General features: G+C 41.6%; 1 protein-coding gene across 1 annotated transcript; it reads right to left on the bottom strand.

The window, feature by feature from the left end:
* Positions 1-1,799: 1,799 nt before the first annotated feature.
* On the bottom strand, positions 1,800-20,643 carry LOC143279394 (cryptochrome-1-like). Its single transcript, XM_076583434.1, has 12 exons — positions 19,998-20,643; positions 18,961-19,100; positions 17,774-17,916; positions 16,255-16,430; positions 14,079-14,185; positions 12,881-13,021; positions 11,445-11,615; positions 9,032-9,172; positions 7,527-7,684; positions 6,189-6,376; positions 4,869-4,990; positions 1,800-2,558 (listed from the first exon to the last, which is right to left on the bottom strand). The coding sequence occupies exons 1-12, from the start codon at positions 20,170-20,172 to the stop codon at positions 2,541-2,543; spliced, it is 1,680 nt and encodes a 559-aa protein (XP_076439549.1). The 5' UTR covers positions 20,173-20,643; the 3' UTR covers positions 1,800-2,540.
* Positions 20,644-20,800: the final 157 nt, after the last annotated feature.

Raw genomic sequence — 20,800 nt, 5'->3', positions numbered from 1 at the left:
TTAGATATAATCCAAAAATGGAAAGCTTTGTGAAACACTTCCATTCAATTAAAGGCTTCTTTAAATATCATCCAAAAACGGAAAGCTTCGGGAAACACTTCCATTCAATTAAAGGCTTTTTTAAAATATCATCCAAGAATGGAAAGCTTTGTGAAACACTTCCATTCAATTAAAGGCTTTTTTAAAATATCATCCAAAAATGGAAAGCTTTGGGAAACACTTCCATTCAGTGAAAGGCTTCTTTAATTAGATATAATCCAAAAATGGAAAGCTTTGTGAAACACTTCCATTCAATTAAAGGCTTCTTTAAATACAATCCAAAAATGGAAAGCTTTGTGAAACACCTCCAAACAAAGAATCCATCGACTATAATACAGGAAAGTGACAGCTATCATCAATCTATGGAATCCAAAAGCATACTAAAATTAAAATAATTAGAAGAGCTAATATATATATATATATATATATATATATATATATATATATATATATATATATATATATATATATATATATTATAAGGAGAACGAAATAAAGACTGACATACCTTATAAGAACAACACAGGTAACATAAAAAGAAAAAAACCCAACTGATTATAGTAAGAGAGGCAGCCAAAATAAGTCAGCAGACAGTAAGAAGGATGTAGGTACCAGGCAAGAAAATGAAATTAGAGGAAGGAGAAGTCAGCAGACATGAAGGAGAAGTCAGCAGACAGCAATGAGAAGTCAGCAGACAGGAAGGAAGTCAGCAGACAGGAAGTCAGCAAACAGGAAGGAAGTCAGCAAACAGGAAGGAAGTCAGCAGACAGGAAGGAGAAGGCAGGAGAAGTCAGCAGACAGGAAGGAGAAGGAAGGAGAAGTCAGCAGACAGGAAGGAGGAGTCAGCAGACAGGAGGAGTCAGCAGACAGGAAGGAGAAGTCAGCAGACAGGAAGGAGGAGTCAGCAGACAGGAAGGAGAAGTCAGCAGACAGGAAGGAGAAGTCAGCAGACAGGAAGTCAGCAGATAGGAAGGAAGTCAGCAGACAGGAAGGAAGTCAGCAAACAGGAAGGAAGTCAGCAGACAGGAGAAGTCAGCAGACAGGAAGGAGAAGTCATCAGACAGGAAGTCAGTAGACAGAAAGGAAGTCAGCAAACAGGAAGGAAGTCAGCAGACAGGAAGGAGAAGGCAGGAGAAGTCAGCAGACAGGAAGGAGAAGGAAGGAGAAGTCAGCAGACAGGAAGGAGGAGTCAGCAGATAGGAAGGAGAAGTCAGCAGACAGGAAGGAGGAGAAGTCAGCAGACAGGAAGGAGAAGGAAGGAGAAGTCAGCAGACAGGAAGGAGGAGAAGTCAGCAGACAGGAAGGAGGAGAAGTCAGCAGACAGGAAGCAAGTCAGCAGACATGAAGGAGAAGTCAGCAGACAGGAAGGAAGTCAGCAAACAGGAAGGAAGTCAGCAGACAGGAAGGAGAAGGCAGGAGAAGTCAGCAGACAGGAAGGAGAAGGAAGGAGAAGTCAGCAGACAGGAAGGAGGAGTCAGCAGACAGGAAGTCAGCAGACAGGAAGTCAGCAGAGAGGAGAAGTCAGCAGACAGGAAGGAGAAGTCAGCAGACAGGAAGGAGGAGAAGTCAGCAGACAGTAAGGAGGAGAAGGAAGGACAAGTCAGCAGACAGGAAGGAGAAGTCAGCAGACAGGAAGGAGAAGGAAGGAGAAGTCAGCAGACAGGAAGGAGAAGACAGCAGACAGGAAGGAGAAGTAAGGAGGTCAGCAGACAGGAAGGACAAGTCAGCAGACAGGAAGGAGAAGTCAGCAGACAGGAAGGAGAAGGAAGGAGAAGTCAGCAGACAGGAAGGAGAAGACAGCAGACAGGAAGGAGGAGAAGTCAGCAGACAGTAAGGAGGAGAAGAAGAGAAGGAAAGAGGTCAGCAGAAGAAAAAGAAGATAAAACAACAGCAGACAGGAAAAAAAACACCAAAAAACAAAACAAAACAAAAACAAAATAGAACCAGGTAGGAATATAAAAACTCAGCAGAGCAGGAAAACTAAATAAAACAGCAGATAGGAAAATAAAACAAAGTCAGCTATTCCCTGAATCCACACTGAGGTAACAGAATACGGCAAATAACGGAACCGAACTTTAAAAGAAACAATTAAAAAAAAACCTGAAAAAATGAAAATAAAAATAAAAGAGAGGGGACAGCTGTTCCCCTGAATGCTGCACTAATTCGATCAAGGGAAGAGCATCAACAAAATGATGACAAACCGATGACAAACCGATGATGCAAGTGATGAAAACATCCACAGACATTGTTACAAGGTCTGCGTCAAGCATTGTACACTCATGTACGTGTGAACACATGAAGATGTTTTGGTCTTTTTTTTTTCTTCCAAAAAAAGGGAAGGGAAGAACCTAACTGGCCTGGACAGCCATAGTTTTTTTGTTTTTTTTTTAAAAAAAACATCGAAGACATAGAGGTAGAAGCAGACCCAAGCTTGACACAAAACAACAGAGGGAGAATGGACAGGCCCGGTGGTCACGGAGCAGGACGCAGACACTCCTCCTCTAGCGTACCATGGACACCTGCAACCAACACAAGGGGAAGCTGGGTCAGCATGAAAGGAAACTGCAAACTGCTCAAAACTTTAACCAGTCACGGCAGTCATGGTGCAGAGCTGTGGTGTTTACAACAGAAGGATAAGTGAGTGAGCGAGAGTGAGTAACCGTGAGTTTCAGTGTGTGTGTGTCCGTGTGTGTGTGTGTGTGTGTGTGTGTGTGTGACTCCTCTTGCATACCATAGATGCCTGCAAAGAACACAGCACAAAAAAAAAAAAAAAAGCTCAAAACTTTAACCAGTCACAATGCAGAGTTGTGTTTACAACACAAGGATGAGTGAGTGAGTGAGAGAGATTGTTTGTTTATTTATTTATAGTCTGTTCATCTAAGATGATGATATTAGACTGAAAATAAATGATATTATTATTATCATTTGGATTATTATCATTTCTATCATCATGATGATTGTTATTATTAATTAGAAATCGACATTTCTGTATATTCGAATGAAAATGGGGGTGGTCGAGGTGGAGGGGACGGAGGGTGGGGGTGGAGGCAAGGGGGGGGGGACTCAGTTTCAGTTTTGAGTGAGAGAGAGAGAAAGTGAGTAAGAGTGACTCAGTGAATGTGAGCATGTGCGTGTATACATGTGAGTGTGTGTGTGTGTGTCTTTGTGCATGTGTGTGCATCTGTGCATGCGCATGCATACCCCCCCCCTCCCCCAGCCCCCGTTCTCCGCCCGCCCCCCCGCCCCCCACCCACACACCTTTTTTTTCTGTCTGCATGGGTACTTGTACATTATTTTTCTATAAACTTTTGCCATGGCAACCCTTTAGTTACCATGGGCCAAATGCATGCTGTTAACGAGACCTCGGTTTATCATTTTCTCCAATGACCAAAGTAAAAGGAGGCAGCCAGCAGCTGTTAACGAGACCTCTGTTTATCATTTTCTCTAACGACCAAAGTAAAAGGAGGCAGCCAGCAGCTGTTAACGAGACCTTGGTTTATCATTTTCTCTAACGACCAAAGTAAAAGGAGGCAGCCAACAGCTGTTAACGAGACCTGGGTTTATCATTTTCTCTAACGACCAAAGTAAAAGGAGGCAGCCAACAGCTGTTAACGAGACCTCGGTTTATCATTTTCCCTAACGACCAAAGTAAAAGGAGGCAGCCAGCAGCTGTTAACGAGACCTCGGCTTATCATTTTCTCTAACGACCAAAGTAAAAGGAGGCAGCCAGCAGCTGTTAACGAGACCTCGGTTTATCACTTTCTCTAATGACCAAAGTAAAAGGAGGCAGCCAGCAGACATGAAGAATGGACAGCACCACAGCACAAAGGGAGAGAAAAACAATCATAGTTTCAGTTTCTCAAGGAGACACCACTGCATTCGGACAAATCCATATACGCTACACCGCATCTGCTAGGCAGATGGCTGACCAGCAGCATAACCCAATGCGCTTAGTCAGACCTTGAGTGCATGCATATATATATATATATATATATATATATATATATATATATATATATATATATATTTGTGTACCTATTAGAGTTGATATCTTGTATAGAATTTTGCCAGAGGATAACCCTTTTGTTGCCGTGGGTTATTTTTCAGTGCGCAAAGTGCGTGCTGCACACGGGACCGCAGTTTTATCATCTCATCTGAATGACCTGATGCTCTGTTTCATTTTTCCAGTCAAACGTGGGAGGAAGGGAGAGAGCGGGATTTGAACCCACACCCCTGACACGGTATTGGCAGATGAGCGTCTTAACCATTCTGCCACTTTGTTTTTGTGACACGAACAGGTGCAACAGCCGAGTGGTTTAAAGCGTTGGACTTCTAATCTGAAGGTTCCAGATCTGAATTTTGGTAACAGCTCCTGGGGTTTTAAGGGTGGAGATTTTTCCGATCTTCCAGGTCAACATACATGCAGACCCGCTAGTGCCTGAACCCCCTTTGTATGTATGTGCACGCAGAAGATCAAATGAGCACTTTGAAGACCCTGTAATCCACGTCAGCGTTCAGTGGGTTATGGAAACAAGAACAGACGCAGTATACACACCCCCCAAAACAGAGTATGGCTGCGGGGTAAATAAAAACAAAATGGTCATACACGTCAAATACTACATCTTTGTATGCACGTCTACGTGTTTGTGACAAAAACCCGACTGAATGACACAAATGATGAGCACCCAATGGCAAATGTCAGTTGGCTCTACCTGTGTCGGCAGTGCTGTAGTGCAAATGGCTCCAAGTTTGTGAAGTGCTCATAGAGTCTGGTCTCTGACCAAGGATAGACACCATGTAAGTAACCATGTCACCCATCATCGTCATACCTTGTGGGCATTGTGGTAGCCGTGCTGCTGACACAGCTTCGTGCTCTCCTCCATGTCCTTGGTGTCCATCCAGATGAAGGTGCGCACCTCCTCCTCACTGGAAGGGGCGATGTGCGGGATGTCTGAAACACACACCACCCCCATCCGTTAACAATAATAATGATGATAATAACAAAATATCTGGACGCCTTTTTCTCCGGAGAGCCCCAGAGCATTTACAAATACAGTTACACATACATACATTGATGCAGATACATTTCATAACGTTCATTTGCTTATACGCTTCACGAAATAAACAGGTCACACACACACACACACCAGGCATTCTTACTGATACAGCTCCATTCCTCTCTCCACCCACCAACAATCGCAGACAGACACAGAGGATGGAAAAACTAAGCATAAGAACTGTGGACAAGGTGAGTTTTGAGAGCTGATTTGAAAAAGAACAAAAAGTTAACATAACTCACTTGTGCTGTTTCGCATACATGCGAGAGGAGCACGACCTGAAAGTCAAAGCGGCTTCGCTTACATTACAACGGAAGAATCTCGTGATTTTTACTGAGACGGTTACACTTCAAGGGAAGTAACAAACGTTTACAAATGACAGTTTGATGTCTGTAAATGGATTTATCTCCCCTGACAGTGTCCAACACATACAATTAGTGTATGAGAGTTTGTGTAACCAGCTGAGTGCTTATAAGACGTCAGCTGACGTCCTGCAAAAAGTGTTGACATAGTGCCTACAAGACATCCACTGACGTCCTGCATGTATTTCAATTTTTCTTTCATGGGAGTTTGGTACAATGAACAGACTGAAAGTATTTGTTCCAAGACTTTTTGAGTTTTTTCAGACCCTGAAGAGAAACATACTTTTCCTCAAGACTTTTTCAGACCCTAAAAAGCAACAACACATTTTCCCTCGATACTTTTTCAGCCCTTGAAGAGCAACACACATTTTCCCTCGATACTTTTACAGACCTTGAAGGGAAACGTATTTTCCCCACAATAATTTTTCAGACCATGAAAGGAAACATATCCCCCCCCCCCCCCCCCCCCCCCCCCCCCTAGCTTTTTCAGACCTTGAAGGGCAACAAATTTTCCCCCAATGACTTTTCAAGACCCTGATGGGCAAAAGCATTTCCCCAAACGACATTTTCAGACCTTGAAGAGAAACATTTTCCCCCAAGACTTTTCCAGACCCTCAAGGGCAAAAACATATTTCCCCCCCACCCCCCAACGACTTTTCCACACATCCATGACACGCTGTGTGAACCCCCAGTCCCAGTTCTACACAGCCAGATCGGGACGGCCACTGACCTTTACACTTGCTCTTGATCTTCTCCATCTTGGCCATGCAGAGGGTGGAGGCCTGTTTGTGGTCCACCATGGGGGCCGGGTAGTCCTGGCCCACGATGCACCCTGCCTTCCTCTGCACCTCCACGGGGGCCTTCCACGGCTCAAACAGGTACAGCAGCGGCATGTCCTTCAGCTCCGGCACGTAGCGTCTGCCCACCAGGGCAAGGGGACAGACACAGACACTTGTTTGGTTTTGGATTTTTGATATATTCTTTTCTATTTATTTCTTAAATATGCACATATTAGACACAAACACACTTACATACACACACAAACACACTTACACACACACTAACACACCACACATTCACACACACACACACACTCACACCATCATCACCATGATAGAAGTCCATTACGAACAATGAAGATGTCAGTGATTCCAGATGTCATACTGTCTCTCTCTCACACACACACACTCACACACACACACATGCATCATCACCATAGTCACAGAAGTCCATCACAAATGATGCAGACATCAGTGACTCTGCAGATGACAATGCAGCCACAGACATACACACATGCCGCATACATTCTTGTTACCATAACCCAACCAAATGCCGACATGGATTACAGGATCTTTAACGTGCGTATTTGATCCTCTGCATGCATATACACCACACAAAAGAGGTTCAGGCACTGGCAGGTCTGCACATCTGTCGACCTTAGAGATCGGAAAAATCTCCACCCTTTACCCACCAGAAGTCATGACCAGGCCTAGGATTGGAACCCAGGACTCTCAGATCCAAAGTTCAACACTTTCACCAACCGGCTGTTGCAAACCATCACAAGCAATGAGGGTGTGTTTTCCTGTCCCCCTTGTGTCTGACTAATGAGTTATCATTGCAAAGCGTTTGAAGAGGTTTGAAAGCTACTGTTGCAATTGGGTTTTTTGTTTAGTTTTTTTGTTATTTTTTTAGTTCCACAATACAACATATCAACATAAATCTTTATCACTCTACCACAAAACAGCAACATATTCTTCTCCCAAAGAATCACAAAGAATAATAAATTAAATACAGATTCCAAGACTGTACAAACATAATCAAGGGAAAAAAAAACCCAGTATTATTGAAAAAAGGCAAAACATGTTATACAATAACTAACCATCTCTCTCACTTTCATTTCATTCTCACACTCACTTACACAGACACACAGACACAGACACACACATACATACAGAGTAAAAAAAAAAAATTTAATTTAAAAACAAAAAGTGGGGGGGCAGGGGGGGTTACACAAAGACAAACTACTACTATTGTCCTCATCATGCGAGTTTCTGGCCCCCTGAGTTACCTGACGTAGTCCCCCTTGGGGTCCATGCGGCGCCCGTAGCGCACAGGGCAGATGCAGCGCGGACACTGCAGCACTTTCTCAAAGGCAGAGCTGGACACCCACATCCAGTTGCCCGCACACACTGACCAGTCCGCGTCCACCAGGTACTTGTCAAACACCTGCACACCCAATGAGGAAGGTGCAAGAATGGTTAAGGTGCTCATCTGGGTAGTAGAATGGTAGCAGAATGGTTAAGGTGCTCATCTGGGTAGTAGAATGGTAGCAGAATGGTTAAGGTGCTCATCTGGGTAGCAGAATGGTTAAGGTGCTCATCTGGGTAGCAGAATGGTAGCAGAATGGTTAAGGTGCTCATCTGGGTAGCAGAATGGTAGCAGAATGGTTAAGGTGCTCATCTGGGTAGCAGAATGGTAGCAGAATGGTTAAGGTGCTCATCTGGGTAGCAGAATGGTTAAGGTGCTCATCTGGGTAGCAGAATGGTAGCAGAATGGTTAAGGTGCTCATCTGGGTAGCAGAATGGTTAAGGTGCTCATCTGGGTAGCAGAATGGTAGCAGAATGGTTAAGGTGCTCATCTGGGTAGCAGAATAGTTAAGGTGCTCATCTGGGTAGCAGAATAGTTAAGGTGCTCATCTGGGTAGCAGAATGGTTAAGGTGCTCATCTGGGTAGCAGAATGGTTAAGGTGCTCATCTGGGTAGCAGAATGGTTAAGGTGCTCATCTGCCAATACAGAGGGTCTGGGTTCAATTCCAGCTCTGGCCTTTTCTCTCAAGTTTGACTGGAAAAATCAAACTGAGTGTCCCTTGTCTCTTGTCATTCGGATGAGACGATAAACCGAGGTCCCCCCATGTGCAGCATGCACTTGGCGCACTGAAAAAGAACCCATAGCAATGAGAGTCGTTGTCCTTTGGCAAAATTCTGCGGAAAAAATCCACTCTGATAGGTGTACAAATAAATATGCATGTACTCAAGGCCTGACTAAGTGCGTTGGGTTATGCTGCTGGTCAGGCTTCTGCCTAGCAGATGTGGTGCAGCGTATATGGAATGTCTTAATGCAGTGACGCCTCCTTGAGAAACTGAAACTGCATACACACCATGCCACTCAAACATGCCCTTTGTCTATTCACAGCCAGAGCCATGTATCTCCAAAATGGCCGTTTTGAGAAACTGCCAGTTGAAACATTCAAATGGTAAGGGGAATCGAGATTGTGCTCTGATGTACATGACTTCAAAAAAATAATAACAATTTATTGAAGTTTTTTTGAACATTTGTGCTTACTGGTATATGACCTTCACACAACAAAAAAACAAAATTTAAGTTTTTCGGATCATTTGTGCACAAATGTTTATGACGTTCACAAAAAAAACCCAAATAATTTCAGGATTTTAGATCATCAATGCAAATACGGAAAAAAAATGCCTGAAAATGATCTATCATTATATGCAGAAAAATGAACTACTGGAACAACTAAAGCAGTGAAAGCTGACAACGAGCACCAGCCCATCTCACCTCCAAGCCCAGCTGCCAGTCGATCCAGAGGTCCCCACGGGTCAGGAAGCAGGAGACAGACTGACGGCACACGTGGTGGATCCATCCCTCGTCCTTCAGCTGACGCATGCAGGCATCAATCCAGGGGTACCCTGTCCGGCCCTGTCACACCCACCCAGGGTAAACATGTACCACAGTTCTCAGCCTATAAGGCGCAGCAGCGCATAAGGGCGCACCCCCTGAAGTTAGTTTGAACTCATCCTTGGCACACACACATCTGCTAAGCTGCATCTGCCGTAAAGTGAAAGTTCTCCATTTTGTCTTTGCTAATGACCTTTTTTATATTATAATTATTATTTATTTATTTATTTATTTATTTATTTACTTATTTATGTACGCTTATCTATTATTTATTCACCTTTTTCTTTTTCTCATGGCCTGACTAAGCGTGTTGGGTTACGCTGCTGGTCAGGCATCTGCTTGGCAGATGTGGTGTAGCGTATATGGATTTGTCCAAACGCAGTGACGCCTCCTTGAGCTACTGAAACTGAAACTGAAACTAAGAGCGGATGTTGTTTTCTGAGTAGTGATGTCATGTTCAGAAAAATGGATCGGAATCTGACTTGTTTTCACCTGCTTGTTGACTCATCTCTTTTAAGTCCTCTGTATGTCTCCTCTGTTATCTGCTGCTTTCTTCTTTTTTCAACTTTTTTTTTTTTTTTTTAATAATATTTTTTTAATTGCCTTCAGTCGAATGTACACTGCTGTAAAGCCTCAATCCATGTTCAATCAGAATCCAGCCTGATATCCCTACTTTAAAGACCCGTTCACCATTTTGCTTTGCGTTCTGTTTTCAAAAAACAATCATTTTACTTCTAATTTTCCTACTTTGATACCATAAATTTATCCCAAACTCAGACACCATGCTTTTGTTCTTTTTTCGTGGCTTAAAGTCAAACTGTGATCACGTTCAGTTAAAAAAATGTTATGCTCACTATGCTTGGCATTACAAATCAATATACACTCAATGCACTGACAGCTTACAACCAATGCACCGACACCTAACAACCCAATGCACCAACACCTAACAACCCAATCTAGTGTTATGCACTGATGCCAAACAACCCAATGCACCAATACGTAACAACCCAGTGCACGGACACCTAAACAACCCAATGCACCGACACCTAACAACCCAATGCACCGACACCTAAACAACCCAATGTGCTGACACCTAACAACCCAATGCACTGACACCTAAGCAACCCAATGCGCTGACACCGAACAACCCAATGCGCCGACACCTAACAACCCAATGCACTGACACCTAAACAACCCAATGCACTGACACCTTGACAATTAACATCCCAATGAATGCACTGACACCTAACAACCCAATGCACCAACCCAAAGCACTAACAACCCAATGCACCGACACCTAACAACCCAATGCACAGACACCTAACAACCCAATGCGCCAACACCTAAACAACCCAATGCGCCGACACCTAAACAACCCAATGTACTGACACCTAACAACCCAATGCGCCGACACCTAAACAACCCAATGTACTGACACCTAAACAACCCGATGCGCTGACACCTAAACAACCCAATGTACTGACACCTAAACAACCCAATGCGGCGACACCTAAACAACCCAATGTACTGACACCTAACAACCCAATGCACTTACACCTGACAACCCAATGCACCGACACCTAACAACCCAATGCACCGACACCTGACAACCCAAAGCACTGACACCTAAACAACCCAATGCACTGACACCCTGACAGTTAACAACCCAATGAATGCACTGACACCTAACAACCCAATGCACTGACACCTAACAACCCAATGCACTGACACCCTGACACTTAAGAACCCAATGAATGCGCTGACACCTAACAACCCAATGCACTGACACCCTGACACTTAACAACCCAATGAATGCACTGACACCTAACAACCCAATGCACTGACACCCTGACACTTAACAACCCAATGAATGCACTGACACCTAACAACCCAATGCACTGACACCCTGACACTTAACAACCCAATGAATGCACTGACACCTAACAACCCAATGCACTGACACCCTGACACTTAACAACCCAATGAATGCACCGACACCTAACAACCCAATGCACCGACACCTGACAACCCAATGCACTGACACCCTGACACTTAACAACCCAATGAATGCACTGACACCTAACAACCCAATGCACCGACACCTGACAACCCAATGCACTGACACCTAACAACCCAATACACTGACACCTGACAATGCACTGACACCTGACAACCCAATGTGCCGACACCTAACAACCCAATGCACTGACACCTGACAATGCACTGACACCTGACAACCCAATGTGCCGACACCTGACAACCCAATGTGCCGACACCTAACAACCCTGCTCACCTTGGTCCAGAGCTCGAGGTGCTCCTGGTCACGATACCAGTCGATGTCCAGGCAGATGGGGTTGCCCTCCATGCGGTTGTAGAGGGGGTTGTTGACCGACATGCAGTAGAAGTACTCCCGCCAGATCAGCTGACCCGTGATGGAGTTGGGGACCTCGTCCGTCCGACACACCTGGCACGCCACCACAGACCACTTCAGTCACCCACTCACCACTACCACACGTCCCCTTGAGCTTCACACAATCAACACTTTCGCCCCCTTCACTGACAAGGTTACATGCAAGACTGCTTCAAGTCCAGACTGGCCTTCTGCCTGTGATACAACAAAGTAAATTTCATATTTTCATCAACATACTGATGTTGTTCTTCATGTGGAAGAAGAAGTAGCTTGGGTTGTTGTTGTTTTTTTGCATGATTCCTTGCATTCTTACTATCACTCTTTATAAAAAAATATAGGACGGAATATTTTCAAAGTCTAACACAGCTGCTGTTCACAGCCTTACACTCTAAAAGACAGCAATATTTGCACCGTTGAAATATTGTTGTTTGTAGCCTCAAACCTCATATTATGCGACTGCTGTTCAGAAGATAATAATCATTAAGCACCAATGACTTCTCTTATTCACTGAGTAATGAACTAATAAAGATAACTGCATGGGGAAAACCCAAAGCATCCAAGTGTGACAAAACTCTGACTCAGTCTCTTTGAAGAAAAACATTGTGAAAATTTAGTCATTCAGGTGAAACGATAAACTGAGGTCCGGTGTGAAGCATGCACTTAGGACACCTAAAAAAAAATCCACATACAAACAAAAGGGTTGTCTTTGGCAAAATTCTGTGGGAAAATCCACCTTGATAGTAAAGAAAAAAACAGTAATAGTAAAGAAAAAAACACACAAAAAAAAAACACTTGCAGACAGAAAAAAAAAACCACAAAAAATGTGGGTGGTATTGCACTGTGGAGACATGCACTCCGCAGGGAGAGCAGCCCAAATTTTACAGAGAAAAATATGCTGTGAGGAAAAAACGTAACACAATAACTTGGTGGTGGTTCGTCGGGTTCGACGATGGCATCTATGTGTGGGGGGGGTGGACCCGCAGGTGACTGTGGAATCCAAGGCGGGAATGGCAAAGACGTCCACAATCAGGACAGGGAAACACTGGCCAGGAGGTTTGGGTGCCTCAACTGCTGCCTTCCTTTATTTGCATGGGCCTCCGTGATGCTGTCACATCGGCTGTCCTCAAATGTCTCTGTTGCTTTTTGCACGTCAATAAAATAAAATACAAGAAAACCACTAAATGGTAAAAAAAAAAAAAAAAAAAAAATTAGAAATATAAAAAAACAACAACCCAACAATGAAAACATGTTGGATACAACTTTCAAACACCTGAAACAGAACAGGGAAAGGGGCGTCTGACAGTGACACTTTCCATTACCTCCTTAAAGGCTTGGCGAATGGACCAGTAGAAGCGCCGGATCGACAGACTGCCGAAGCGAAGGTGTGGACTCAGACTCATGGGTGACCCCACCAGGTCAGGGTTGATCTGATTCGGCAGGCACTGGCCTTTCTCAAAGGCCTGAGATATGAAAGCAAACAAACAATGTTTTAAGAGAGAGAGAGAGAGAGCAAGAAAGAGAGAGAGAGAATGTGCACATGTGCATGTGTTTGTGTATGCACTTTTGAGCATGTGTGCGCACATGTGCGCAGAAGTGTATGTGTGTGCGTGTGCGTGTGTGTTTGTGTATGGATGCATATGTCTGTCCATATGCTCATGATTACAGGAAGCATGTCATTGTTTAAGTCGATAAATGCTGATCTGAACATGTATGTGAATGTGCAGATGCATGCATGCTTATGCATGTGTGTGAATGTGTGCGTGTGTATGTGAGTGTGTGTGTGAGCATGTGTGTCACTCTGTGTGTGTGTGTGTGTGTGTGTGTTGCAAGTGATTGCTTTGCCCATCATTAATGTGACAGGTATTCGAGCTAAATGACAAAATTCTCTGAGTGTGAGTTTTCAAACAATATATTGAATAATGTTGTATCTTATCTTCCAGTATAACTCATTCAATCACAAATCCAAGTTATGGATTTTCACAACTCACACACAGACACATACCTACACACACTCATACAAAAATTATTGATTGTCAATGGACACACACACACACACACACACACACAACCTATAAATTTTATTGTCTTTTGACTATTTGTCAACTGCTGCCTGCTCTAATGTCTATATCAAAACTGTCCATTATGTTGAAAATTGTCATTCTAATAAGCAATAACCAAGCTTTCTATGTTTTGTTACAGGATTTTTTTTCCCCCTAAGTACACAATATTGTTCTTGCACATTCTATCAAACCATTTCCCTACCTAACTTGATGCTTTATTCACAGAAATAACGGAGGCACACACAACAGCTCATTTCTTCACAAAATTCATTCATTTTGTAATAAACGGACACATAATAAGACATAAGAATCAATTTGAGCATAGTCCATTTGGATTCATAATAAACAGACATACAAATAATAACTTTCTAGGAAATAAACAACAAAAAAAGTGACAAAAAGAGGATGAACAAATGAGTCACCGTTGTGCAGGTTGTTATCAAGAAATGTCACCCACCTTTCTCTCCTTCTTGATACGGTCCGTCAGAAGTTGTAGCGCTCGTAACTCCCCTCCGGTGTAGCCACTGATCGGGCTTTTCTGCCGATTGGATTCAGCATTCACCCCTGGATGAATACATGTAAAATGTTACATGTCTCTCTGAGCATGTATGTCTACATGCCTGAAATCTGAATGACACAGGAAAGGAATGATGAGCGCCCAATGCAGCCGTCAGTCGGCTCTACCCAGGTAGGCAGCCTGCTGTGCAAATGACCCTGTGTTTGCAGACCGTTTAGCGTCTATCTGTTAGAGCTTGGTCTCCAACTGAGGATAGGCACTATACAGGTAACCGTATTATTCATTGTGTGTGTGTGTGTGCGTGCGTGTGTGTGTGCGTGCGCATGTGTGTGTGTTTGTGCGTGTGTGTGCGTGTGCGTGCGTGTGTGCGGGTACATGCGCATGTGCATGCGTGTGAGCTTGCCTTCACTAAGACGTGGACAAAGAAATTTAAAATCAAAATTCTAAATGAGTAAATGCTAAAACAAACGTTACTGAAATTTCCATCGCATCACTTAATGATGCTTGTACATCATAAGTGGAGTGATGGCCTAGAGGTAACGCGTCCGCCTAGGAAGCGAGAGAATCTGAGTGCGCTGGTTCGAATCACGGCTCAACCACCGATATTTTCTCCCCCTCTACCAGACCTTGAGTGGTGATCTGGACTCTAGTCATTCGGATGAGACGATAAACCGAGGTCCCGTGTGCAGCACGCACTTAGCACACGTAAAAGAACCCACGGCAACAAAAGGGTTGTTCCTGGCAAAATTCTGTAGAAAAATCCACGTCAATAGGAAAAACAAATAAAACTGCACGCAGGAAAAATACAAAAAAATGGGTGGCGCTGTAGTATAGCGATGCGCTCTCCCTTGGGAGAGCAGCCCGAATTTCATACAGAGAAATCTGTTTTGATAAAAAGAAATACAAAAAAATAAATATCAACTACAGTGTGCTGCACACATACAGAGTTCAACAGTGCATGCAGCCAATGTAATGAGTACCACAAACATGGGTGCTTTCTTCCTTTTTTTTCTTTTTTTTTTTTTGTACTTTTCTTTTAACAATGAAAAACCAGAGCTATCTTTCATTAACCAATGAATAACCGTTAATTTTTGACTGAAACATATATTCATCGAACACATTCTTCAAACTGTTCAAGGTGTATACATGTGTGCCTGAAAATAACCTCTAGAATTTTTAATAAAAGGCCAGCGGTAGACAATCTGCAGCAGGCCTGCACAATTCAAATAATCCAGAAATACTGTAGAAGTCAGTTCCCTTTCCTTGCGGTTTACGCGAAATATGCAGGAGCGTGGAAACAGTTTTAATGAGAGAAATTTTGATGCCAGAGCAAAGCTGGGGTGCAGGGCTCAATGAGTTAATTAAGGCCAGACACGGTAGTGAAATTTTTACCAAAATGATGATTTTTTGTGATTTTCGTTTTTTCGCATAATTTGCTTCTTCAACATCTAATCTTTATAGTCCGTTTCACCTGGGTACTATATTCACTTAAATATAGCTTCAAGCAGCATCAACATGTGTGATTTCTTGTGAGTACAAGTACATCTCTTTCTTTTCCTGTTTTCTCAGTTTTGTGTTTTGTCTTCGTAATACCATTTTTCAAAATCCTAATGCTCAAAAACTTTAAAAGATAGCATGTTCAAACTTGGTACTTTCTTTCTTTATGTATTCATCTTTATTATAGTACAGTGGTTTGTATAGTACTAGTAAAAGAATGAATATACACTCATTTGAAAAACATTATGTCAAGGAATTTATACACATTTCAACAACAACAACAAAAATGTATTTATTCAAATTCCAAAATACCACTGCACTATAATAAAGAACAAATACAAATAAATCAAATAAAACAAACAGAAATAACATATCTATAAAGGTACCGAAGTTTTAAGCTTTTAATTTTTTTGTTTGTCGGCCATTTTGGATTCGTTTCCATGGAAACCGTCACAACAAATTGCACAAAATGACCTTTTTAGACATGTTTAGTCCAATATCTTTGCATACCATGTCACAGAAAGCCATAAACTTCAAGTTTATTTCATACGTTTTTGTACTACCGTGTCTGGCCTTAAGATTGAGTCGATACATGGAAAACAGTAAGTGTTGCTCTCACCCAAGTCTTCACAGGTGGGCACCTTGTACTGGTCCCCGTCCCCCTTGCTGCCTGGCAGGGAGACGCCGGAGAAGTCTGGGTCAGGACAGGGCTGGGGGGGCTGGCCCACAATCCTCGTCACTTGGCAAAACATCTCGTACGTCAGCGGTGGGGATCCCCCATTGGCATCGATGATGCTGCGGGGAGAGCAGAGAAAGGGAGATAAGGGGAGGTTCATAAAAGTTCTGCTGCTCATAAGTAATGTCATGAACTAGTTGGTCACACTGTGAGGTAACCTAACATCTTTTTTTGTTTGGTTGGGTTTGTTTGTTTTTTTTGTTTCAAACACTGATGCAACCTAAGCATATCAATAATAATAATAATAATAATAATAATACTTTAAAGAAGAAGAAGATCATAATAAAATAAAGCATTCATTATTTTAAATAGTGCTGAATCTTATGAAAAGACAACTCCCACCCCCCACAAAAACACGTATAGTTACACACCAGTCATTCATTTACATACATAGCTCTGATTCAGAGGAACACTTCTATCTCTCTGTGTATGTATGTATATATATACATATATCTCACTGGCATTTCGAAGGCTAGAGAAACTGAAGACCAGGAAGGCGGGGGATGGGAAGAGGAAAGGTTTTCACTTATTTGAGGTCAGATTTAAAAGAGATGAGAGTGGGGATTTGATGAAGCAAAATAGGGAGATTGATCCTAGTTTAAGGTCCAGAGCAAGAGTAACAGCCGGTATTGGCATGTTTGAATCTGCAATTTTTATCTAATAATTTTTATCTCTTTTTTTTTTTTTTTAGTTAATGTCTTTATATTTATTATTTTTTCATACCACTTTTTTTTTTTTCATTATCTATTTGATTTTTTTTCTTTTGCATTTTTATTCATTAATTTAATGATACATTCATTTAAAAAAATTGTTTATGCTTTCTTTTTCTTTTTTTTTCCTCAAGGCCTGAATAATACTAATAGCTTTGGATTACTCTGCTGGTCAGGTATCTGCTTAGCACATGTGCTGTACAACATATACGGATTTGTCGGAACGCAGTGACACCTCTTTGAGTAACTTATTTGAACTGGACTGAATCTGCGAACGCAGAACAGAGCACATCAGAAGCTGACTGTAGAGAGCAAGATGGGGTGTAGAGATGAAGGCAGTCGCTGAGACAGGAAGGGGCAGATTCGTTTCAACATTTATTGATTTGTAACATTACTTGCTGTTATTGTACTTTATTCTGCACAAGACAGGGTCTGGGAACTAATGGAGAAATCACAATAGCAAACCGATAGGCCTAGTTTGCATCAGTTTGACATGGTACAGTATATCATATGACACCAAACACAATATTTCGATGTAACCTAACAACTTTTTTGGTTTGTTTCTTACAACATCTTTGTTTTGTTTCTAATACTGATAAAACTAACAGCACACAGGTTCCAACAACTGACCCTTTTAAAATACATCACAGGTCTACATCAAAGCACATCCACTACAATACATGTGTTCTTACATTGCCGGTTCCCACAATGTGTGTGAGACTTTTTCAATGCATTCCACATTGTAAGACTTGCAAATGGCCTTGACCTTGTTGTCTCGGTCCTGCCACACTGGCTCTGGGTCTTGTTCAAAGGTCACTCGGTTTACGCCCCATTCCTGCACATTTCATGATGAACCATTACTAGAGTAAGCTGGCTGCTCAGCTGTGTTCCTTGGTGCCATGCGACAACATCAAGAAGAAAAGAGCGTTCAGGCCATATCTTTTAAACAGACAAAAGTTATTATCAACAGAAAATGTATTTTTTTTAAATCTAAGCATGTACTTAATAGATTACATCAAATAAGAGAGGCAAGGCCTTCAAGACTCACTTGTGATAAATTAAGTCCCCTAGCATTAATTACAGAGTAATTTCCCTTTTTTACTATCTGCACCAAAACGTTTGCAAAATAAATAAAAAAATTCCATGATTGAACAAAAAATGATAACAATGACTCCTCTTGTTGTTGTGTCAGAATAAGAGGTCAAAGCGCCAAGTTTAGAGAATACAAAAAATATAAATATAACAGTAAATGCAGTTTGCATATAATTAGGCTTCTTTTTTTTTCTTCTTTTTTTTTGTGCCCATCCTAGAGGGCAATATTGTTTTAAACAAGATGACTGGAAAGAACTGAATTTTTCCTATTTTTATGCCAAATTTGGTGTCAACTGACAAAGTATTTGCAGAGAAAATGTCAATGTTAAAGTTTACCACGGACACACAGACACACGGACACACACACACACACACACAGAGACAACCGAACACCGGGTTAAAACATAGACTCACTTTGTTTACACAAGTGAGTCAATGAAATGGGAAATAGAAGGCCGTCTACAGAATGGATCTTTCACATGTCATATACATGCAAATAAAGGGGCACATTTTACTCAAAGTTCTCTGAAGAACATTTAAGCTGTGGGGCATTATGGCCGCTTTTGTGAGCTGTTTATTCCCCACAGTTAATTATGAAACCTTTGTCACAGAAAAACAAAAATACTGAACTTGTGTAGAAGATTTTACAAAATATCCTGACAATTTCTGAGTTTGTCAATGGGTGTTATTCAACAAATAATTCAACCATGAGCGTTAGTACTTAAAAATGCATAATTGTACAAAAAAATTATCTTATTATCACAATTTGTTCAGCCATAGTACTTACCTGAAACAGCTTTGGGAAAACTTTCTCTGGCATGCCGTGCAAAACAAAAAGGCGAGATCCGTTTTTACGGAAACTCTCATCAAGATCTTTCAAGCACTCCAGTAGGAATCGCATGCGGGGATAACCAACATGGGCTGTACCTGCACACACAGAAAGAAAGAGAAGATTTCTCCATCTATCTCATATAATTTTTATTATAATATCTATAAATCAAATGATTTTTTTTTTCTTTTTAAAAAATTCAAATTGTCATTTGTGGATCTTGGTCAATCTGTGTCTGTAATGGCTGAACAATATAATCCTGGAATGGAAGTCTGTCTGCTGCAGACAGCTCATGTCTTGGGAATCCTGAAACTGACAGGATTTCTTTTTCAAGTACTGGAAGTGAGAGGCTGTAGGAGATGAAGACTGAGTGGCATGCGGACATTCTGACCTAGGAGTATGACCTGTCTTCTTTAACTAGTTTAAGATGGTGGTCAGGCAGATATTGACATTAACATGCTTCATATATATATATATATATATATATATATATATATATATATATATATATATATATATATTAATTTATCTATTAGTATGCAATACCAGCATATATATATTTTATATATGTTCAATCACATGTATATTTGCTTCCTTTCATGCAAGAGAGCCCCCTAATATCCTCACATCTTCAGTTTTGTCACATGTGATATTATCATTGATCTTAAAAGGCGTACCAAGAAGTCAGGTTAGAGCAATTTGGTATGGCTTGACTGTCTTGAATTAACAGATTTTTTGTGTTGACAATTATTTTATTATTTAACATGTTGATTATAGAGGAAACATGAATGTTTAAAAGGTATTAATCTTTGTTAAATGTATCTAAAATATAAAAAAAATAAAAAAGTTCTATAAGTTACTTTCAATTAGAAAGCTATCTAAGAATTAAATAATACATATATATATATATATATATATATATATATATATATATATATAATGTCATCAATAATCAAATTAATCAATAAATTAACAATCCAAGATCTGTACAATACCTGCAACAGCACCATCGAAGATAAAGACTGGATAGAACTCATCAGCATTTTTCAAGGACTCCAAAAGAGCTGGATTGTCGTGCAGACGAAGACCATGTCGAAACCAGTGGACAGCCACGATCTTTTCACTCCCATTTCCCGTCCCTTCCGATTTCAGACCATCGGTGTCCATCATTAGTTGTCAATGTTAATGTATCAGTAACTGCAAATAGTAATTTATCAGTAACCACAAACCCAGTACTGTTCAACTCAGGTGTGACCTGATGACTTGTTGCTGGTGAACGGACGCAGACAAAAGTGACGACTCGTAGGAAAGATAAAATTGCTTCTGTCTGCCTTTCACTCGGAATTCGGACCAGCATCCTCCGCACACACACAGTTTTCCCCCATGGTTCAAGACGCGTTGCACACGGTAAAACACGTGCCGTTCCGTAATAATAGATCTTTTTTGTGCTGCTATTGACCTAGATTCCAACTTCGACCTCTCGACCTGACACAAAACAGTCCTCGAGATGACCAGTGTTTTGTTCAATGTTCAATGCCAGTATAACACCGCATCGTTATATTCTGAACTGTCTACCATAACATCAAGTTTTCGGCAGTTTAAACACACACACACAAGGTTCTGCAATAGCAACAAGACGTTGTTTACAACAATGAGCTGACCACCACGACCACCACATCGCATCCAAAATATGTCAAACCCTGGGTGTTTAAATCACAGTTCAGATAGCTAACCCCGCTTCGTGTCATGGGTGCGGGCATTCAATAAACTCTGTTCTGTTGACTTTGGAGGTGGGGGA

The sequence above is a fragment of the Babylonia areolata genome, chromosome 2, assembly GCF_041734735.1.
Source record: "Babylonia areolata isolate BAREFJ2019XMU chromosome 2, ASM4173473v1, whole genome shotgun sequence".
Taxonomy (NCBI): Eukaryota; Metazoa; Mollusca; class Gastropoda; order Neogastropoda; family Buccinidae; genus Babylonia; species Babylonia areolata.
Note: the sequence above shows the minus strand (reverse complement) of the source record. Positions and strands in the feature narration are given on the sequence as shown.